The sequence below is a fragment of the Perissodus microlepis genome, chromosome 5 (genome assembly GCF_051167445.1).
Source record: "Perissodus microlepis isolate ML-2025 ecotype Zambia chromosome 5, ASM5116744v1, whole genome shotgun sequence".
In the NCBI taxonomy this organism is placed as follows: domain Eukaryota; kingdom Metazoa; phylum Chordata; class Actinopteri; order Cichliformes; family Cichlidae; genus Perissodus; species Perissodus microlepis.
In genome coordinates this window covers 13,655,941-13,678,925 of record NC_140465.1, presented here as the reverse complement: position 1 = coordinate 13,678,925, position 22,985 = coordinate 13,655,941, and the positions used below count along the sequence as shown (strand labels likewise).

General features: G+C 39.7%; 3 protein-coding genes across 5 annotated transcripts in view; all 3 read left to right on the top strand.

Moving 5' to 3' along the window:
- Positions 1 to 10,430, top strand: part of LOC146386738 (arf-GAP with coiled-coil, ANK repeat and PH domain-containing protein 3-like) — a 57,761-nt gene extending 47,331 nt beyond the window's left edge. The window contains exons 18-26 of one of the 3 annotated variants that reach the window (XM_084928009.1): positions 32 to 252; positions 344 to 437; positions 671 to 771; positions 886 to 1,109; positions 2,488 to 2,597; positions 4,183 to 4,293; positions 4,711 to 4,775; positions 7,808 to 7,857; positions 9,410 to 10,430. In XM_084928009.1, coding sequence (XP_084784135.1) covers positions 32 to 252; positions 344 to 437; positions 671 to 771; positions 886 to 1,109; positions 2,488 to 2,597; positions 4,183 to 4,293; positions 4,711 to 4,775; positions 7,808 to 7,857; positions 9,410 to 9,478 — 1,045 coding nt within the window. In that variant the 3' untranslated portion in view covers positions 9,479 to 10,430. Of the gene's footprint in view, positions 1 to 31; positions 253 to 343; positions 438 to 670; positions 772 to 885; positions 1,110 to 2,487; positions 2,598 to 4,182; positions 4,294 to 4,710; positions 7,233 to 7,807; positions 7,858 to 9,409 lie in introns of those variants that run through there. The other 2 variants (XM_084928008.1, XM_084928007.1) reach the window with 2 other exon arrangements.
- Positions 10,431 to 10,729: 299 nt separating this feature from the next.
- On the top strand, positions 10,730 to 19,753 carry ube2j2 (ubiquitin-conjugating enzyme E2, J2 (UBC6 homolog, yeast)). The gene is made up of 7 exons (XM_084928011.1): positions 10,730 to 10,897; positions 13,046 to 13,176; positions 16,717 to 16,757; positions 16,963 to 17,065; positions 17,174 to 17,312; positions 17,412 to 17,492; positions 17,584 to 19,753. Exons 2-7 carry the CDS (start codon positions 13,046 to 13,048, stop codon positions 17,872 to 17,874), a joined length of 786 nt encoding a protein of 261 aa, XP_084784137.1. The 5' UTR covers positions 10,730 to 10,897; the 3' UTR covers positions 17,875 to 19,753.
- A 111-nt stretch (positions 19,754 to 19,864) lies between these two features.
- LOC146386736 (uncharacterized) lies at positions 19,865 to 21,788 on the top strand. The gene is made up of 3 exons (XM_084928012.1): positions 19,865 to 20,414; positions 20,572 to 20,951; positions 21,081 to 21,788. Exons 2-3 carry the CDS (start codon positions 20,629 to 20,631, stop codon positions 21,157 to 21,159), a joined length of 402 nt encoding a protein of 133 aa, XP_084784138.1. The 5' UTR covers positions 19,865 to 20,414; positions 20,572 to 20,628; the 3' UTR covers positions 21,160 to 21,788.
- Positions 21,789 to 22,985: the final 1,197 nt, after the last annotated feature.

The window sequence follows — 22,985 nt, the reverse complement described above, 5'->3', positions numbered from 1 at the left end:
TACCTTCTTTCTTATGGTCATTTACCTCCAGACAGGAGAAAGAGGCCTGGATCAAATTTAAATACGTGGAGAAACGCTTCCTGAAGAAGATGAGTGGCAGCGAAGCGCTCGTGCAAGGTGAAAGGAAGTCCCGCCCTTGGACAGTGAAGAAATGCCAGCGACACAACAGCTCTGTTCGGGCACCCAACAAGGCTCGTAGGAAATATCACCGATATGAACCTGGCAGCGCCTCGCCGGCAAACCTCTCAGCAGGTCAGTGTGGGGACTTGTGATGTGGTGATAGAACCAAACACACTGTGAAGCCCAGACTGAGCTCTTGTTCTGATCTTTTATTCTCCTGCAGCAGCTGCAGCAAAGTTTCGCCGGGACTCACTGTTCTGTCCAGATGAGTTGGACTCATTATTTTCCTACTTTGACACTGGCTCTGGTCCTCGCAGTAAGTCCACTACACAATGTGTTGATACAGATACAGTACATTGTTATTGTAGACATTAGAGAAGATTTTAGGTAAAGGCTCCACAGTGAAACAAAATAACTCAGAAACTGAAGTTCTTATAGCAGTTTTCCACATATTTGTGATTTCCTGAGCAATCCAACCGATAACGTGTCTTTATGTAATGCAGTTTGTGCTAAGTAATGATTAACGTGTCCGTGGCTTGGCAATGCTTGGCCCTGCAGGTCTCAGTAGCGACAGCGGCCTGGGAGGAAGTACTGACGGGAGCACAGACGTCCTGGCCTTTGGCTCAGTGGTGGACAGTGTAACAGAGGAAGGTACGTGTGCTTGTGGGCTGTGTGCCACCAGTGTAAGTAGCTACAATTTAAATTAAATCGTGTTACATGTACTTATATTGTCGCTCATTCTCATGTTAAATTATTCACACACAGAAGAGGAGTCAGAGGAGTCCTCCAGTGGTGAGGTGGAAATTGAACAGGAAGTATCCTCAGACACTGAAGACCCAAGAGAACTCCACCCTGGCGCGCTCCTATACCGATCCTCCCGACTCCACAACTTGCCGCTCATGGCGGAGGCTTTGGCACACGGTGCTGACGTACACGCCGCTTGCGAGGAAGAGGAGGGAAAAACGCCACTCATTCAGGCTGTGATAGGGGTGAGACACTCTGTGATAAACATGTGTGGGTGTTTTGGTTTGGATAAAGTGATGTGGATGTAAATGAATAATTTAATTTATTAAATTAAGTTTATCTGTTTAATTGTTAAGTGACTTCAGACCAGTGCCCTTGACGTCAAATGTCATGAAGGTGCTGGAGAAACTGGCCGGCTTTGCTTGCAGGTGACACATGCTCTCCACCCTTTTAAGCCAGTTTCTGTTGAGGGTGGATATCTACATGCTGCTGCATGTCTCTCCCACCTGGATGGTATGGATGGTACTATTGGCATTATGAGAGAATTGGGGGGTTTGGGGGGTTTGTTTTTTTTCCCTCCACATCTTTAATACCATCCAACCACTTCTAAGTGAGAAGCTGCTCAGAATGGGTGTCACCACTTCTACTGTTCTGTCAGAGTGGCTTCAGTTTGCACAGCTGGTGTGGTGGTTAGTAATACTCAGGCATCACAGGGGACAGTTCTGTCTCCATTCCTGTTTACTTTGTTCGCCGCAGGTTTCTAGTACAACAGTGAAACATGCCACATGCAGAAGCTTTCTGACACTGCAGTAGTTGGAAATCACCTCCTCCTTCTCAATGTTAGCAAGACAAAAGAAATAGTGTTTGACTTCCGGAGGAAAGAAAAATTGTAACTAGGCCCATTAACATCATGGGTGGAGAGTTGATTCACATCATTGGCCAGAATCTGGAGGGCATTTGAGTCATCAGCTCTCCTCCACACTACAGAGGCAGCACAGCTCCTTCTCCCTCAGACTTATTCAACCCCTCCATATGCGCCTTTTCAGGCAATCATTCCTACCGTTCTCAGTGAAACTGTACAATAACTCTTCTTGACAGGTGAACATGTTTGTCAGGTACAAGATACTGCACACATATTTCTGCATTATACCTTCTTGAAGGTGTTTCTTGAGTTTAAAATATCCATATTATTTATTAATGCAATTTATATTGCTCTATTACACTCTTTAAAAAAAAAAAAAAAAAAAAAAAACTTCTTTAAATTAACCTCATTTTTATTTCACTTTTTTATTTGTGTTGTTTTTTTTATCACTGTTGGGTGTGTATATAGTGCAAACTTTCTATCTCACAATATAAGACCCTCATTATGCAGCAGTGGCACTTTTACTATGTTGTGTATTTATTATAGATTGTGCTTTTATTGTAATTGTTTTATCCTGCTGCTGTAACACAATGATTTCTCTGTTGGGATAAAGAAAATCTTTTTATCTGGACTGTCTACATTAAAAAAACAAACATCTGCAGTCATGAACGATTAAAAACAAGAAAGACTCTCCACGTAAATGTATCGTCTGCCATTATAAACACTGTAGACTTGAAATTCTCCATCTGTCTCTTTGTTAGGGCTCCTTGATAGCTTGTGAGTTCTTGCTACAGAATGGGGCCGATGTGAACCAGAGGGACATGAGAGGCAGAGGCCCACTGCACCATGCAACCGACCTGGGGCACACTGGGTAAGAGAGACATAGAAGTAATAAGCTGTGTCTGATAATCATTGTGTTCTAGCCTGTGTATAATGTCATGAAATGTGGAAATTATTAGGTAAAAGCTACTTTCAGCTGCTCCCTTCCCACAAAGTGGTTACCACAGCAGGTGGCTCCCCGTGTTTGAGTTTTGCGCCAGACGTAGTCCCAAAGGGGATTTATGTCTCCAGCTAGATTGAACCACCTTTTCTCTTGCCAGGTGAATGTGTAAACCATTGTTGGTACACCTAATATTAATGTACCAACAGCAGTGAATACCTTTTGTTTTGAATGTTAAGGAATGCATGAAGTAATCTTTCCTTATAACAAAACTGCCCAACCAGTTTTGATAATCCTGTTATTCTTTGACACTCCATGTTGTTTTAACCAGGAAAAACTACAGGAAATGTCACTGTTAAAAAAAAAAAACAAAACGCACACAAAACGTCTTCCTCTGGTATGCAGTACAATCCCACGTGATACTTGCCATCACGAGTAACTCATTGCTTTAAAGTATTTGAAGTATTCACATTTGAAACTGCTTAAACTGGACCTATACGTTCAGACTAAAGTATGAAGCACAGAGATAAACAAGAGCAGAGCAGAGCTACAGATTAAAAATGCCCAAGGCGAAGCGGTCAAAAGTCTGGCTGTACTTCACAGCAAAATATGCAAACTCAGCAGCCTGCAATAAGTGCTTTAAGGTGATACTGTGATACTGTCAAAGGAAGTAACACCTCAAATCCGATGAAACACCTGGCGACGCATAGCGTTTTTTTTTAAAAGCCGAGAAATGCGCTGTATTTGATAGCTTGCTGCGAGACCTCACACCGAGCACATCTACTGCGGGTGGGTTGCCTGTTATCGGACCTGGAGTTAGCAACATCCCCCAAAAACCCGAAGAGTAGAGTCCTGGCCCCTAGCCCTGCCAGTGTAGCAGAAATGATGACGGATGATGATGCAGCAGCAGCCGTTCTTCTCTGCGTGAGTAGCTTAATGTTGTTCGTGTGTAATTTACATTGAGTAGGCTAACCACGTTATTAAATTAATGCATGTAAGGTGAACTAGCAAACATCATCATAGCAACATGCGGCTGTCTTCTTGTTTGATGGCAGATACTCCCTTCACCCTGGCCAAAAAGGCTAAAATGACCAAAGAAAAAGTGGAAAACAGTTAAACATGAGAAGTTTTTGGACAAAGTTTGTGTTTTTTCCATTGTTTAAGCACTGCTTCCAGCCAAGAGTGATACCATATATGCCCCATAGCTGCAGAAAAGGCTAACATTGTTATCTTTTTACAAAAAAACAGCTGAACATGAGAGGGTTTTGGACCAATTTTGTGTTCTCCATTCTTTAAGCACCGGTTTGAGCACCGTTTAAGCACCAGCACTGTTTCAAAAGTACCGGTTTGGCACCGGTATCGGATAAAACCTAAACGATACCCATCCCTACCCACAAGTGAGACTGGGACCCAGGCTGCTACACTTTAGCCTTATAGCATATGGTCAACCAGTGAGCAAAACTGGGACCCTGTAGGGTAAAGAAATTTGTTTGTCTTCCCATCTTTGTTTGTACAGCCAGGTGTGTCTGTTCCTGAAAAGAGGAGCATCACAAACAGAGGTGGATGAGCAGGGCCATGATCCTTTAAGCATCGCTGTCCAGGCTGCCAATGCAGACATCGTCACCCTGTAAGACACTCTGTGTAATAGTAGCTGATCTGGAAGAACATGTATTACTTCATGGTTTTGCTGAACAAGCAACTAACCTGGCAAAACTTTAACAATTTAAATGCAGTCAGCTGAATTTTTTCTCTCTGTGGACTGTATGTTTGTCTTTTGTAGTATTGATCCATGCTTTAATCCATGTGACTAAAAGAATGACTTGCACCACATTGTTATTCCACTTGTAAGCACTGCGGATAAACAGTTAAAAAAATAGTTTAAATCTTTATAATGTTATTATGAAAGCTTGTGTATCCATCATTGGTGGCAAAGTCATAACAGTTCTTTTCTTACCTTCCTCCCTCCTCTCACCCTTACCTTATTTTCTCACCTTCTATCATCTCCCTTTGTCCTGCCTCGCTCCTTCCCACTCCTGTCCTCCAGGTTGCGTCTAGCTCGGATGAATGAAGAGATGCGAGAGGCAGAGGCGGCTCCACTGGGTCAACCAGGTCAATACCCCACAAGCAGTCCCACTGAGCAGCAGTATAGGAAGTGCATCCAGGAATTCATCTGTCTCAACATAGACGAATGCTAGTGGTCACTTCTGTACCGTGGAGCAAAGCGTGTGCTCTATTTATAAATCTTCCTCCTGACTGAGAAAATAACATATTCATGTAAAAGCTGCCCCTACACCCTGATCACAAGTCCGTTACTTCCCCTAGATCTAAGCCTGCAGGCAACTTCTGAGAAGCTGGGTGTCTGAATACAGAGTGACTATTGGATGCTTCGAGTCATAGGGAGCATCCCCGTGATGGACCTTTCTAACTCTACTGACTATCCAGTCACCTTCACCATCTTCCTGCTTCGCCACTATGTTTCTGCTTGCCATTACTTGGCACTACCAATCCTAGCTACACAACACAGCCAGTAAAATGACATCAGCTTTTTTGGTGTTTCGCTAACAGGGTTATGCTCTAACTTCATTACATGGTGTGACCTCCTGTATGAGGGTGTGGGTGTTTTTATTTTTGTTGCCTAACAGCTCTTACCTCAGAAGAATCTCGCTGCATTAATCCTGTACACTTTATATCTATCCAGACCATCTGTGTGACATCCAATGTACCCATCTCTCCTTCATCAGAGATGTAAATATGCATATTTAGAAGTTTAGAAACTGTGTACTGTGGCATGAGGTAAAACAATATGGTATTTGTTCCAGTAACTTAAAAGAAAAAGAGTAACTGACAAGCTGCAGTAGAGTGGGCAGGATAGTTTCACTGTGTATAAAAAGGGGGTCGGGAAGGAAGAAGTGAAACTGTGACAAAAATGTTGAAGGGCTTGTGGGGAAGAGACCCTCGCCTGCTTTGTAAGATACTTTGTGTCGTCATGAGTGAGTGAGTGAACAGGAGAGTGCATGTGTTAAAGAATACTGAGAGACAGTTAAATAATATGTAAAGGAAAAAAAAAGACTGCACTTTTCCCATATACAGAATTATCATTTAGCTTTTACATTGTTCTTGTCTAGTCAAGTTGTTGTCAATTTATTGTCTATTTTAATGATGTCTTTTTTATTTATCTTTCCAGAGGACCAGTGCAATGCATTATTGAATGCAGTTTTATATCAGCATTTCTGTTAATGATTGTCATTTCAATCTAAAATCCTTATTCAGAATTTATGATGGAGGTCTTTAGATATATTTTACATTAACAGCAGTCAGAAAACTTTCAAATGGCCTTAGATTACAGAGTACTTTTGTCTTGGCAGTAAAACGTGCCACTTCTCATTAGGTTATGCAAGCGTATCAATGGAACTTCTGATTGCTCTGAGGAAATTCTGAATTGACAGTGACTCATTTGAGCAATAACTGTGCCAATAGTTCAGAGCAGTGACAACATGCAGAAACGTAAAATTGCATCATGTTATTCACTTCTATTTACAGAACATGAAACCAAAAAGCTCTTCAGCTTCCTGGCAATGGTAATATTACAGGAAAGTATTCGTGTCATGTTGAAATTACGGAGCATATTTAATCTTTTAAAAACTCGTGTCGTGACAGGACTAGCATATCTACGTCAGTGCTAAGAATATCCTCTGTATGCTTTGCTAGATTTTTGGGAAGTTTGACCTTCTTTGCATCTTGAGCATGATGAATATTTTTTCTATAATTTGATCACTTTGTGCAGTGCAGTCCTGTCAAAAAAAGCATGTACCAATATGACCTCTCTGGTGTCAGAAGTTTCTTCCTTTTTCCACCTCTGTGCCATTGTTTCATCCACACACGAATCTGTGGTGACTTTTCTTCTTTTCTTTTCTTTCATTTTTTTTATACTGTGCTTTTAATTTCCTCTGCCAAAGACTTTTTTTTTTTAAAGGGAAAGTGTCTGACACTGTTGTATAACATCATGTTAAAAAAAGGAAAAAAAGAAGAATTGTTTTGGGTATATACAGGATACTCTTACCATCCTTTCTGAGTTGTGAGAGTGGTAGAAACACTGTTGGTGCTCACATGTTCAGAAGATGTGACTTACCTGATAGATGCAATAGTTCAATGTACTGCAAGTAGAACCAGTCTCGGGGGGTGATGTGAAGCTACTGTGACCAAACTGTTAAGAGCTGTCGCCCTCGCAGAAGTATTAAATGTTGTGTCCATTTGTGTGTAGTATTGGCTTAAGAGTGGTTAAAGGCGCAAACATGCTGTATATAGTACACTTGCATATTTTAACTTAATGCTAACTTCCTGCCTCTCAGCATTCGGTCACAGATTCTGTTTAATGTTTGTTTTTTCATTGTCTTTGAAAAACAGCCGGTCGGGTAGAACTGTGACACGGTTCTGAATTACTTGCGGGGGTTCTTCTGTTTACTGGCATTTGGATATCTTTGGAATACTCCCTTCCATGTCTTTAGAAGCACTAAGGGGAAAAACAAAAACAAAATACATACAATAAAACTGAGAAACTGAAATGGATCTGTTAACCCAGCTGCCTGCTTCTTATTCTCATTGCTGTTCCCTCTCTCATCTTTTCTGTCTAACATTCTCCCAGCATTCTTTTTCCAGATGATAGCTGCTCTAATTATTGAATAATAATAAATACGGCAGTGGTTGTAATCCATAGATATAGCCAGATGCTGGGAGAGTGCTATTTTACAGAATACTCTGGTGTGACTTTGGTGATTTACAAACTTTTGGTAGCACTTGGCTTATTCAAAGCAATAAACCAATTAGTCTCATGTTGTGAAATATCACTGAGGTGTACACGTGGATCCCTCCAGACTCTACTATTTAAGAATAACTTAAGCATTCAGAGTCTTATGGGTATTAAAACAGTGCTTCATCTGCTTGCCCGCAGCAGCAACACCGTGCCTTGAATAATTCAGTGTCTCCAGTGTGTAAAACATGTATGTGCTCTCACAAGCGTTGTCACACCATCCCTGAATAAAATGTCCTCTCTAATTCCTTCAATTTAACACTGAAGACGAATGACACATGTCCACTTGAGGAAATAACCACTGACTGACATATCATTGCTTCTGTTACCACAGGACGTACCCCGAGCAGGAGGAGAGTAAAACCTAAGGATGTTCGGGATAGAGTGAGTGAAGCATCCTGGGCTGTCTTGCTGTGGCACACTAGCGTGATACTATGATTTTTCCTGCTCTGGTGGTTGCGCTTTAACTTGAGGTTCTTGCTCTGTGGCCCTCCCCCCTCCTATTTTTATGGATAAGCTTGGAAAACATTTGCTGTGATAATGCTGCCAGTCTTTTCTCTTTCTTATAAATGAGGCACAGGAACATTGTCTTAAGGAGGATGTGTCAAGACGGCTACAATACAGTATTTATATAGTTAAACTGTAATTTTGACTGCATTCAATGAGAGTTGGTAAGTTAAAAAAATGAATGAATGAACAGGATGCTCACCACTACTTCCCTTTAAATTCCACACTTGCTATTAAGTATCCAGGAATCCCATTTAAGAGGAAATAAAGTTTTTTTACTTGTACGTCCCATGATTCACAGGGTTAGACTTAGGAGCAACGCAAAAATATGAGGCTGTGGGCACTTTTCTCTTTCGTGGGTATGCAAAGCAAACATTAATCTGATCTTTCTTCCTTATAATCTTGCTTATATACAGTACTGTACAAAAGGCTTGAGTCACCAATTGTTTCTTAATTTGCTTCTAATAAGCCAGACTTTTATGTTATTTTAAAAAATGTGGTCAGTAGTTCAAAGTTTATCAGCTGCTTTTTCACTGAACTTTACTCCAGTCTTTGTGCCTCACAATTTCCAATCAACACTGATGATTCATTCAAGTATAAAAATGCTTCTGACTTCAGGGATGTGCCAGGCTCGTCTTAACAAACAACTTGCCAAACAACCGGTTTTAAATGTTATTTTTAGTCACCGTGTTTCTGATAAATGGTCAACACCATTTGTTGTAGATAAAACATTATTTTTGTACCAATGAGTTGATTCCTAAATATTAGCTGAAAACTTAACATATGTCCACGTGGCTTTCAGCATGCGCTTAAAATGTTGAGGAAAGGGGACAAGAAAGGATTTGAAAAAAACAGATGAACAGGATCTGAAAGTCATGTGCTTAAGAAACAGGTTAGAAACACAGCATAGGCCTGGCCCAGGCTCTGAGATACGCACCTGACCCTTCAGTTGATCCCTCTACTGTTGACTGAAGCCTCACAGAAATTGTCTCAGTGCAAGGGTGGCTAGATTCTTAGGAAAGGAAAACAGGTAAAGAAGAATGACATACGGCAAATATACAAGAATTGGACTGAAAATCAGTGGTGACATTTTTGAAGGAGTAATGAATTCAAATTTTATATTTTTAGTTGGTGTCAGTGAGTGTCTACAGCATTGTCATGGTTGGATTTTGACCCACCATGTAATGATGACCACTTCATTTTTAATGATTACAATGATCCCGACCACACTGGCAAAGCATTGCTAGATAGAAAAACTCACAATGAAACAGTATTAGGCATAAATTAGTGTTACCAAAAGAAAAAGAAATGAGTGGTGTCTCAAGATTTTTTTCACAGTAGTGTATCGCATATTCTAAAAGAAGGTTGGTAATTCTCCATGGTGCCCTGCAGTGGGACAGATCCTTGACTTCAGTGTCCACTGTTTCAGGTGACATCTCCTGCACTGATGTCTTTCGCGAGTTTTCTCTCCTCGCGTCTCTCCAGCCCGAAAAGTTGAGAAGAAGGAGCTTACAGTTCAGCAGCTGTAAGAAGCCAAAGTGATCACTGCTGACCCCTCACTTCATCCGACCTCTCTTCAGTCACTTTGGAATCAGGCAGGAGACTGCTGCGTTCGATTAGAAGACACGTTGGTCCTCCGAAGTGAATGCTCTGGGAATGAAAAAAGAAAAGTCAAATTCCAGCAGGCACAAGTTAAAACTACAGCAGACTTGTAATAGTTGTAATATTCTCTCGTAAATAAACTTGGTCAAAGACAAAGAGTTCTATTGCACTGATGTTTTAGCTGACTTACTCCAGTTTTGATAATGTTAGTCATCCAGCAGAGCTGATGACCTTTAGACATATAACAACAAAACAATTCTCAACCTGTCCAACTAATATTGCATAGGGCCCCATTACAAAGTAAACTCAACCTTGGACCTGTCTGAGCATGAACAATGGGACCTCTGGAGCTTGAGTTGGATAAGACATCATGTAGATGCATCATCAGATTGGAATCTGGGGAGCCTGGAGGTTTTTTTGTGTTCCTATTTCTGCCAACGGGAAGTACAATTTCTTTATGTCCAACAGTTTTTGGACAGATGGTCATATGTGCAAGGAATGTCCTCATGACTCTCAGGACCCGAGTTCTCCCCGGAGAACAGTGCAATGCAAGAGGTGATGATTGTTATTTACTGTAATTTTGAAAAAAAAAATTTCTCAGGAAGCAGTTGAGCTTCCCAAACCGTGGGTCTCACTCCCACACCAACAAAATAAAAAAAATAACACAGATAAAATAATCCGGGTTAAACTGTGTTTGCTAATGCTTATGCAAATATTTCCACGGGCTTAATGACGAGTAAATGAAACTTGACCTTTAAATTAAGTGAAGTAATCCTTTAACATTTGTTCAGCATTTGTGATGAAATTTCTGATAAAATGATTTTAAGTGTTTTGTAGCTGATGGCAGAAGTCAAATAAAAAAAAAATCTACTGAAATTATTAAAGGTCTTGTGCAATGTTTTGTTTCAAATCCAAATTTAAACACCAGCATAAAGTACCGGGAGGCCCTCTGAGCCCCTCGCATCAGACAGTGTGTAGTGTGTCAAGTGCTACTTGGCGATTGACTACAAATGTAAGTACGGATGTTATGATTAAAAGACAGTTACTGAAGGGTGACCATGTTTGTTAGACGGTACTGGACTTCCAGGAGGATCGCGATTGGGCAGCTAGCGACAGTAAAGCACTTGCTAAGTAACGTTTCGACTGCTACAGCAGCGATGAAGAAGAAAACCGGAAGTGTAATTTTTCCTCCTGCTGGCGATAGCGTAAGCTACTTTGGTGTCATCGTCTTATCGGATTGGGGTTGGCAACAGAAACAACAACCTTATTTCGTGTCCAGCCACGAATACATATTTTCGTTGGGGTTTCTGGAGAGGTATGTGTGTACTACACATCCCGTAGTTACTAATAAAAGCGAGAGATGTCGCGGTCAGCTGTCGTTATACAATATACAATACAACTGTTCGTGCTAGTAGCTGCTAACATTAGCCGGTTAGCAGTGGCCTACGTTGGCTAACGTTAGCCGCTTGTTCTAAAATGCACTCAAACAGGAACCGACACCGGCTAGCATTAGCAACGCCACCGTGCCAAGCTAGCCTTCCTGAACTGGCTTTACTGATTAAAGTGTGGTGTGATTAAAGAGTGGTCAGACACATATGCAGTCATTCTGTAGCTGAAGCTTGGTTCGTAATAGTTGTTTATTATTTAATTATCCGGCTTTATGACAGGCACTGAATGTGCCAGAAATGTAACGTTAGCCGCTAAGTAGCGGATTAGCCTCAGTCACATAAGTTGCGTTAAAAAGCCTTCCTCTTTATTAGGAAGTGATAATGACATAATTCTAGCACTGCTGCGGTCCACGTACTGCTTATTACATGTCAGCGTTTGTCCCCGTGACAGCAGGTCAGTTGACAGTGTTTGTTATTGTCGTAATTTTCAATTACATGGGTTGACAGGGGAAGAAAGTTTAAAGTACATTTATATCCGTTGTGTAAGTATTTGGAGCACAATGCGTATTTTAACTTGAACGCAATACTTACTATACTCCACTCTCTGCTAAATGCTTACTTTTTCACTTGGCGAGGCATGCACGAGTTATAAAACAAACAGTCACAGCGCCATTAGAGAACAATGAGAGATTGGATAAATTGTTTTTAAAATTCGGTGCTTTTTGTAAGATGTACTAATTGGACAACTTCATCCTTTAAGAAAACAGAGGCGAAGTAATCACTTGATATTTAAACTTCACTCTGCAGCCAAAGTTGAGCTATTTCTGCCTGTTTCTCCAGTTAGCGTTAGCATTTGCTAATAAATAAACAGAAGCCTGTACTGGTTACGTGTTGTTCAGTGTGAGATTTTACTGCCCTTCTCTGCTTTTGTTGTTGTTGTTAATTAACACACTGTTAGTCTTTTCAACCCGATTTCACTCTAGTTGAAACACATTGAACATGTTAGGAACCTTGGCCTTATTTTGGACAGTGGTCTTAGCATTCATAATCATACTAATAAGGCCAACACAACTGCATATGCAGCTTTCTAACAGTATAACCATATGTCAAAAAAAATTCTTATCTCAAACTGACTGGGAAATGGTCCATCCATTCATATCAACCAGGTTACTGGTGTATTTGCAAGATTATCCAAATCATCAGCTAGATAACTTCAGCTTGTTTGAAATTAATTGGCTGCCACTGCAATACAGAAATGCCTTTAAAATGCTTCTATTTGTTCCTAAAGCACTCAGTGGTTTGACCCCCAGTACATCTCGGACTCTAAGACCTCTGAGAGGTCTAGTTAGGTCTATAACCTAACTAGACCTCCCAGGTCATCAGGTGCAGGTCTGTAAACTGTTACCAGAATGAGATGAAAGTTTGCTGAGGGTACATTTTGTTATAATGGTTCTCTTCTTTGGAACAACCTTCCCACTGGCCTGATGTCAGTTCCAACTGTGTCTACATTCAAAAACAAACTTGGAGCCTCTTTATTCTTGCAGGCATATGATTAATAACTTTGTGTTTGTGTGTGACTGTTAACATATCTCTCTTATGTTGTTTTTATTGCCTTAAGAGATTGTAGAGCTACATAGTTTTTAAAATATTTTTATCTTTTGTGGCAAGCACATTTAACCTACGTGTAATGAAATGTACTATATAAATAATATTTGCAGTGATATGTTTAAGAGTTTATTAAATATTTAATAGTATTGATATTTAATAGGTCAGGTGACAGTGCTGGATGCAATGTTTTTTGATCTGCTCTAGTTGAAGCTGCAGTTACCTTACATCAGGCATATTAGGGTTAAAGCTTTCCGCTACCCAGAATGATTCATTCATTCATTCAGAGTTCTTCATTCATTCAATCATTCAAATCTATGCAGTCCAGAGTTCAGATCCATAGTAAAACAGGATATGCTTTGATTTCCTAATGTAAAGGAATACATCTGGACAGTGATGTCAGTGTAAAACCAGATTTATGCAATTCACTGTTTTTGTTTTCTCACTGTTCATGTTCTCTCAATCATCAGATGAACAACAACGGGAACAAAAGAGCTCCAACTACAGCCACTCAGAGACTTAAGCAGGATTACCTCAGGATAAAGAAAGACCCCGTGCCTTACATTTGTGCAGAGCCCCTTCCCTCCAACATCCTAGAATGGTAAGTTCCTCATTAGTCAGGAAATATTGGGACTTTTTGACTCTTGAGGTCCGGCCAGGGAAGGGTGTTTAGGGCCATCGGCAAAGTTTAAAACCTGTGAATATTCTGTAGAAAAATAATAAACTAAACATTTAATGTGTAAAATCAGGCTAGTGTTTTACACCAACAAAATTGAATCGTGGTTTCCAAGATGAACAGATGAACAGAATTAAAACTGCATCCACTGCTAAATACAAGTGAGTATTTAGCAGTGGATGCAGTTTTAATTCTGTTTTCAGAGCTTTAAAAAATTTACAGTGCTGTGTAAAAGTCTGGAGGCAGTCCTCATTTCTTTATATTTTGCTAAAAAAAAAGTGACATCGGTGCAGCAATTTTTGAAACATGTGCAAACTTAAATGGAAATACAGTATATAAGGCAAAAGTTTGCACAGTTCTGAGTTGAAAGGCTGAAAGTCATTATCCTTCAGTATGTCTTGAATTCTTAGGCAAGCTTTTGTGTGCTTTCTTTTTCTTTAGGAATAGTTCTCAGTGCTTCTTGAAGGACATGGTGCAAAACTACTATTTTTATGACTTTTAAATTATGTTATTGTTGTTTTTTGTGTATTTGACTTAAGAAATTGGAAGAAATCGTTCATTGTTGCAACAGGCTCCTACAGAAAGTAGTGAGTCAACTAAAGAAGTGGGAACAAAATATGTTTTTCCAACAGGCTGCTAATAACAAAGTCATTTCTTTGAACCATTGTCTCTTATGTGTGTACACAATACTGAGTCGTCCCTTTTTATACTGGAATGAATCCTAGGACAGTGTTAAGTAACTTGACAAACAAGAAAGCAAAAGTGAAAGTGAGTGAAAAAGCAACCAATGTTCAAAGATTTAAAAACATGCCTGTAGAACTATTGCGTCAAGACCACTTTGGTCACGTCAGAAAGACTGGTTCCTTGGAAAGATTTATATTTTTTAGAAGGAAAATGTATAGAAATGAGTAAAGACTGCACACTACTGCACCTCAATAGTGGCAAATACAGGCTTAGATTTGAATGATAACACTGTTAGCTCTATTTCTGCGGTAGAAGGAAACCCATATGAAGAGTGACACTGTACAAATTGTATATATCCCACAGACTATCCTAATGATGATCAGGTATCGTTTCCTGTAAAGCTATGAACAGGTTTTTGTTTTTGTTAATTTTGTGTGATGCTCATTTTCCTTCTATTGGGAGATGTCTTAAAAATCTAGACCAGGACAAAAAAGACGTATAGATAGTGGAGAAAAAGTACAATTGACCAAAAATGTTCTGAATACGTGTAATTGTAATTGTCTCTCCAGTAATATGTAATTGAGCACTTTTAGCACTTAGCTGAATATTAGCCATATAATTTGATTAGCATTTCTTGAATGGATGTTTATTAAAGAAATTAATGGTTTCAAATAAAGTCATAATGAGCGCTGGAATATGACATGGCCCTCAGTAGTGTGTTTAACTCTTATAAGAAAAAAAATATATATGATATTAAAAAAATATGATATTTTTATTGTAATTATTTAGACATTTGAGTGTTAGTTTAACATGCCCTCAGTGATCAGTGCAGTACTGTGCAAAACTCTAAATTCACCTCTTGGTTTTTATATTTTGCTTCCAAGGAGCCAGACTTTCTTATCATTTTCAAAGTGGTCCGGAGCAGTAGTTCTCAAGACTTTTTGAACATTTTAAAATCTTTGGACACTCGTTGCTTTTTCACTTATTTTCAGTCCAGTTCTTGTTCTTTGTTTTCTTCAGTTTGCCTTTGTGTTAGACCAGCGGTCCCCAACCCCCGGGCCTCGGACCGTGAGTCGTTTGGTACCGGGCCGCGAGAGTTGAGGCTCAGGTGTGAAATGTATGGTTTTCAGGGTTTTTATCAGTTTTCAGCGTTATTTTGTTATCGTTTTTATCGTTAACTCTGTTTTCCTGGGTCTTTTCACGTGTGTTATGAATAAATCTTCTTTTTTTCGGTACCGGTACTAGTTTTATTTTGTTGTATTTATACGCGACACCTTAAAGGCTGGTCCGTGAAAATATTGTCGGGCATAAACCGGTCCGTGGCGCAAAAAAGGTTGGGGACCACTGTGTTAGACCACTGAGTTAATGCAGCTTGCAGTTAATGTGTATTGTTGAGCCCTCCTGTGCATTTTTTCACTGTAGTTTTTGAATGGAACAGTGAGAGAATAAAAATCACCACCTGATATAAAGAGTAATAAGAGTAGCCTCAATATAAGGATTCACAAAGGTCAGCAAATTCCAGGTGGGAGACAAAACTGTTGGAATTGATGTGAGGGAAGGTGCGGAGAGGTAGAAACGTGAGGAAAAAATTAATTTGGCTCAAAAAATAAAACAAACAAGACAACAACAAGTAAGGGAGCTAGGAGGGGGAAAAAGTCCCAGCAGTTTGTTTCTTTTGTATCTTGCATCATGTATGAAACACAGGCACACTAATTAACACGTAATTACCTTGTGGCTGCCATTGCCAGCAGCTGCCACTCTGTGCATTCGAGCATGAATGCTGGCAGCGGTGTTGGCCACTAGTGTAGGTTATGTTGAAAGCTCTACAAAGATTCATTGCAGAATAGACAACTTGGCAAAGTAGGCATTTTAAATCGTATCTTAGGCCCTTTGTGACTAGCAGCCTGTTACAAAAAACACCTCATTTGTTTTATTTGAATCTGTAAAATAAGTAGAATTTTATTTTAATTACCAACATGGTGATTTCCAAAGAGCTATTGGCATATCTCAGCGTAGTGTGCAGTGTGTTGTTAAAAATATTTGAGAAAAAGTGGAGGATAAATGACTGGTATTTATAACTGATAAGGTGTGTCTTTGTACTGTCAGTGGGTCTTAAGTTGTTAATGATTCATGATTCATTGTTATAATGCTCACTCTGAAATTATTTGGTTTCCCGTGTAAGGCAGTAAATGCAGGATGTGCCCAAAGACAACAAATGACCTCAGACTTTATTCCTGTGATACTAAAGGAGGGTGAAGCATATGGAACAAAAGGAATCTTAAATATAGATTGTAAATTGTGCACATCTGTTTTTTGATAATTAAATGGAAGCAGTGAGCTACTTTTTTTCTACGGTATTTTAGTTTTCTTCTGGTCCGTTATTTGATGCTGTTCCTAGATGGAATAGCTCAGTGTTTTTAAAATGCTTAATATATCACTTATGTACACAAACAGAGGGCGGCTTTTCTTCTCAATCTTGATGTTTTCCAGGAACTTTGCTTGTCTTTTACATGTGTAGCTAGAGCAGAAAATTCAACATTTGTACACTTACTAGTGTGCACGCTCTGGTCTGGATATAAACAGAGGTCCTGAGAATGTTGGATTTAAAAAATATATATATAGATTATTTCGATCTTAGATCACAGGATGTGAAAGATCTAAATTTAAAAAAAATTGGAGGAGAAACAGAGTTTGATTCTGGGCCATGCCAGCAAGTCTAGAGATGACTTGTTTAGTCAAATCTGAAATAAGTGATTAACTTTTTTTGTTCCTCTTTTTCAGGCACTATGTAGTCAGAGGTCCTGAGAAAACTCCGTATGAAGGTAAGAAATGCTAAACACTAGAAAAAAACTTGTGTAATGTGTGAGTTTAGATGAGTTAATAACTGATAACATCACTTGAATGATCAGGTGAGTCTTTCTCAGGTTAGCTTCATACAGGTCTGACTAATCCTTTGGGGTTTTTTTGCTTTTGATATATCACAGTGTTGTATAACATATATTTATATATGTCATGTCTAATTTATAGGTGGATATTACCATGGAAAACTTATATTTCCCAGAGAATTCCCTTTTAAACCACCAAGTATCTACATGATAACGCCAAACGGGAGATTTAAGTGCAACACAAGGTAGGACTGTAGCTTCTTATTGCTCAGTTAATTTAAGCGTTAAAGCTTTGAAAATGATTTAGGCTGCGTTTTTAGAACTTGGTCATAAATGTTCCCGTTTCTCCACAGGTTATGTTTGTCCATCACAGACTTCCACCCGGATACGTGGAACCCAGCGTGGTCCGTCTCGACGATCCTCACGGGTTTGCTCAGCTTCATGGTGGAAAAAGGACCCACTCTTGGCAGCATTGAGACCTCTGATTACACAGTAATTAAAACAGACTATTCTATTTGCAACATAATGACATAAATCACCTGTTATGTCTCAGGTATTTCATGTCTTCTTTCTTTTCTTTTTTTTTTCTAGAAAAGACAGCTATCAGCCCAAAGCCTGGCTTTCAACCTCAAAGACAAAGTATTCTGTGAGCTGTTTCCTGATGTAGTTGACGTAAGTATAAGGGCTTTTTTGGGGTTTGGGGAGGGGGGATGTTCATCAGGGACTGATTCCATCCTAACCTTCTCCTCCTCCTTTCTGCCAGGAGATGAAGCAGAAGCAGAAGGCCCAGGAGGAGCTCAACACCCGTACACAGCCTCTCCCCTTACCTGATGTGGTGCCTGATGGAGACCCCCAGCAAGCCCACTATGGCCTCCCAGCCCTCAACGGTGGTCCTGCCCCACTAGGGGGTGCCAACCCCGCCCCTGGCCAGCAGCAGGCCAATCGTAACCATGGACTACTAGGTGGGGCTCTAGCCAACCTCTTTGTGATTGTAGGCTTTGCAGCATTTGCCTACACAGTGAAGTACGTGCTGAGGAGCATAGCGCAGGAGTGAGAGGAGCCGGTGTTTTAGGGCAGCGCTCCCCTCCCCCTGCAGGTGAGCCAACTAGTGGACTCGATATTCTACAAACACACTACGTGGGGTGGGGAGGGATGTTCATTCCCGATCAAACCCCTCCACAACCACAACCTCCACCACCACCACTACTACCACTACCAACATGGACTTTGGAAGAAAAAAACTCAAAGCCCACCTAGCCAGGAAGGACTGAGGGGAGGAGGAGGAGGAGGTGGGGGATGGACGGGAGTGGCTGTAGAGCCGGGGCCGGGGAGACTGGAGGGGTTTATTAAAACGGTTGTGATCTACTCTGTGCTTCTGTGGTTTATATCACTTCTAGAAACAAACTTGGCTCATGGGTTGTGGGAGAGTGTAGCTCTGTGGGTCACTTTGTTGCAGACTTCACAGCAGACATATTGATTTCCTTTGTGAAAATGAACTTTGCATAACTGGAAAACTTGTTTGTTGATTCTAAATTGTTTGCCTCTGCCAATCACTTCTTTAGAAAGCATTCCCATCTGCATTGTCTCCTGCTAATTCATTAGAGGAAATAAAATCCTCAGGGGATGAAGAGATGATTTGATCCAGCTCCAAGACTTTTTATTTTATTTTTAGAGTGACATGAAGAGACCAAATACATACAAGTCAAGTTTCATGTCATCCATTTCCTCGGAAAAACCTCAAAGTAGTAGTTATGGTTTCCACTTTCTGTGTCAGAGGTGTTACGTCTTCTGCTTTCTGTTTCCTATGAATGGGTTTGAATGCATTCCTGGTATACCGTTCAAAGGCTGCTGGGACACATGCTGAGAATACATTAGTGTAATTTAGTAAAGGTTGGACATGATAATAAGGACTTGCAAAATGAGTCTGTGGCCAAAATAATGATGAATCGATTAATTCCCATCCAGGGAAGTATAAAAGGCAGATTCTGTGAATAGTGTAAGATCAGTAACTTTTAATAATCAATATGATAAAGAAGCGTATAGCAGCAAAACTATACGTGCACTTATATGAAAATGGGTGTGATAAAAGAAAGCTCATGCTTGTCAGTACTTATCAGTTTATCTCACTGTCTGAGATTCAGCACCGGTGATGCGTCACTGACTGAGAGACTAGACATAACTCCAGCCTTGATTTCTATTCATATATGAAGGCAGAGAGCATGAAGAAAACAAAAGTTGGCCTTTGATCCTGTGAAGCAGCTAAAGCTACACGGTCAGAGTTAGATGTTAGTGCAGATGGTCTCTCCAGTCAACCCATGAGCCAAGCAGTGTGTGCACAAAAATAAACAGAGACAAGGACCTTTTAATTTGGCTCAGCCAATCAGTATAGCAGCAATCTACATAGGATTAAATGAGGAGACCCATGCAGAGAACCTTTTTTTTTTTTTTTTGTTTCTGTATATTCCTTTTATTTCCTTTTTTTTTTTTTTTTTAATCATTTTTTCTCTTTGTGTTTTTGTTCTTTTATTTATAGAAATGTCCAGCTTGTCTGTCGTGGTTCTAAGGAAAACACCTAGTGTTTTTTCTTAGGGCTGTGCAGTCAAACACGCGGTCGTGTTAGTGGTGCTGGCTCACGCAATTGCTGATGATTTACTGTTGTGCATTGCATTTAGTAAAAGCTGGTTCTACTGTACTGCATCTAATGCTTCCACAGGAAGAAAACTCCGAAAGCAGAAGATTCTCTTGTTTGTTGCTCTTTTCTTGGCGCCATCTCAAAATAAGACCAACATGATGATTATGATGAGAGTGCGTTTGTGTGATTATACAGCAAATGCCCAAATTACCATGCTTCAATTAATCTTGTGTGGCATTGTCTCTGTTTTCATAGTAAAATGCAAATAAATTACCCTGCTCAGTGGGGCATTTAATAATAATATCTCCATTTGCTTAATGATGACGCAGTGGTTCAGTGATCAGCGCCTCACAGCCAGAAGCTTCTGGGTTTTTGCAACTTCCTGGTGTCTTTCTGTGGGACGTGCCTGTTGTGTTTTCCCCTGAGTGGTTCGGTTTTTCTGCCACCATAGACAAACGCATGCATGTCAGGTTTTCTTTTTTTTTTTTTTTTAAATTGGAAGTAAATGCTTATGAAGAGCTCAAAGTTTGTAGAGTGAAAAACGTGAATTCCATTTAAAGTTTTTTGAGGGTTTAGACTATAAAAATGATACATAGGTGGAAGTCCATTCTCTGACAACATCACATGCTGTTTTTATCTGCTGCACAGATAAAAACAGCTTAACAGTTCAACAAAACTCAAGTTTATTTTCTCTTTAAAAAAAGAAGTCAAATTTAGGTCCTCGTAAAGTTTTAATAGTCAACAAATGGTTACAACTATGAAAGATACGTGGACTTGCATGCCCGCACACCCTTTCCATAGAGTGAAGTTCCATGGAATATTATTTACCTGAGGGCAAGACTTCCTTGGAAATGACACAGCCTTGTGATCAGGGAGGGCTTTAAAAAGCGTTCAACCAGTCAAACGGGCACAATACACCTCTTCTACACTCAGAGACGCAACGCTCGGCAGCAAACAAGCAAGTAAGTATTTCAAATGATTCTTAGATGATTTTGTTACTGAGCATCTGTTAAAGAAAAGCTGAATTTCTTCACATTTCAGTTTTACATTTGTGAATATTTTATATTGTGTCTATTTTTCCCCTCCACTCACCTATTTTGTGTTTTTTCTGTATCGCAGGCAGTTAATGAAAAGTACCCTTCCACGCATTGCTTATTCTGCATATCTGATACGAGCATGGTCACCGCCGAGGAGCTCGAGTGCTGCGTGTGCTGCTATGAGTATTCACGCAGCAACAGGATACCGCGGGTCCTCCACTGCAACCACACCTTCTGCGCCCCTTGTCTGGAGAGACTGTCCAAGCTGGAGGGTGCCATCTACACCGTCTCCTGCCCTCTCTGTCGTTGGATTACCTGCACCAGAGCCAGCCTGACTTTGCCAGGGGCTCTTTGGGTCAACACAGAAATCTGGGACCAGATTTCCACGGAGCAAAATCAGAATGAGAACCATTCAATGGAGGATTTGAAAGACCCAAAGTCGCTACTCATCGAGCACTCACTGTAAGTATAAGCTTCAGAACTGCGGTCCAGTTCCTCTGATTTTTTTTTTTTTTTTTTTTTTGAGAGAAGTTGTAGTCTGTATCTTACCTAGAGATCTCAATAAATAAAATTTCTCCTCTTTCCTTTTAGACCCGTTTCACAGCATTCTCGTTTGAAGTCCACACTCCTGAGGGTTTTCAGCTGCATGCCTCTGCAGAGCAGACACTAAGTGATTAACAGCAGGATTTGTACCTCTTACATGTTGTTTAATCGTAGACTGAAGTGTGCAAGACCGTAAAGTTTGCATGATCTGAGCTCCACGTAATGGACCTGCACACAGGGCTTCAGTGAGAGTTTGCGTCTTGTGAAGAGTGAAGGCCTGAAAGTCTTCCGTGCGACTTGACTTTGTGTGAACTTGACTGATTTGGAAGGCACTGAATCTGCCTCCATTTAAAGTTGTGACTGTGAACCTTTTTGTTGTTTTATATCAGCAACAGCAAATGTACTAATGAAAAAATAAATCAGATCAGCACTGTTTATCTGAACAACGAAGATGATTTAAAGCATGATTTAATAATATGGTTTATTTTATAATGAAACTTTTTTGTCACTTTGCCTGTTTTATAAATTTTTAAGAAAACCGTGTCATGTTTGTTAATTTTTTTCTATTATAAGAATCACAAAAATGAAGGGTTTTAACTAAATACAGTGAAATGCAAACTGTCTACTATGTATGTAAATAGCCGTCTGTGATACAAACATGTTAATGAACATCATCTGTGAATAAAGTGTTTGGAACTGAAGGAGCACATGTTCAGTTTTCAAATATGGGAACCGTTTAATAAATGTTCAAAAGTATCCAGCGCTCATTGTTTTCTTTGAGTCTCTACTGTATTCTGATGTGTTTATCGACACCGAGAGCCAGCTATCTCTGCACATATGTTACTATATTTCAAAATCATATAAAAATCTTAAATCATTAACCATCGTAAAAATGTATCACCCTTCTATGCTGTATTCTTTCACACATGTACAGGTCACACTGCTTGTGAGCTTCCTGCTAAAATTAAAGCTCTCATCTCCCCTTTATTGTCTCCGCTCATGTCAGCTCCTTACTAATAACCAGAGATGGGCAGTAACGCGTTACTTGTAACAAACGTAGCAAACCGCCTACCCCACTCCTGCTTTACAGGTGAAAATAGAGCAACAGGACTGCTAGTCTTTGATTTTATTTATTTTCTGCTGTGTTTTACTTGCATCTATTTGAAAGAGTGAGTAAAAATAAACAAAAAATACATATTTTATTTTATGTGCTGGAATGTGCAGAAAATAGGTTTAAATGTTAAACAAATTTCTTCCAGTCAGAGAATGTTGCATATAATTAAATTTTTGCTTGATGCATAAAGTTAAAAGATTAAAACTAATAAAACAAGTTTTAAAAAGAGACTTTTCCATTTAATTACATTTTGTATGACGGATTATGCAGAAAAAGTAGAATTGGGCTGAAAGATCTATTGCTTTATCACCTATTCAGGTTGTAAATCGTGTTTTTAAAAAGTAACTAAGTAATTAATTACTTTTGAAAATAAGTAATCACTAAAGTAATGGGATTACTTTTTGGGGGAAGCAATTAGTTACTGATTACTTTTTTCAAGTAACTTGACCAACACCGCTAATAACAATCCAGACCTGATAAGACTTACACATGGGGAAAGAATTTACTGATCATTTTACCAGTTTGTCAAGTTACTATGAATTTCTCCTCAGTAGTTTCAGTTTAGGAGGAATTTAGATACATGTAGGTAGTTAAATTCATGAATATGGCGGCGCGCACAGACACAGCGGCTCACTGCTTCTCACGTTCGGTGTTTTGTTTTTTACTTTTTCTACGTGTGGATGTGTGTGTTTTTTATTATTATACATTGAGTAGAGTCCACTTACAGTCGTCAGGACCTTCTGAGTTTGGTATTACGCTGTGCAAGGAGCATTACGTCGGACTACCACCACTTTCACAGGATTCCGGAGGACATAATAAGAGCTCCAGGTTGACTGTGA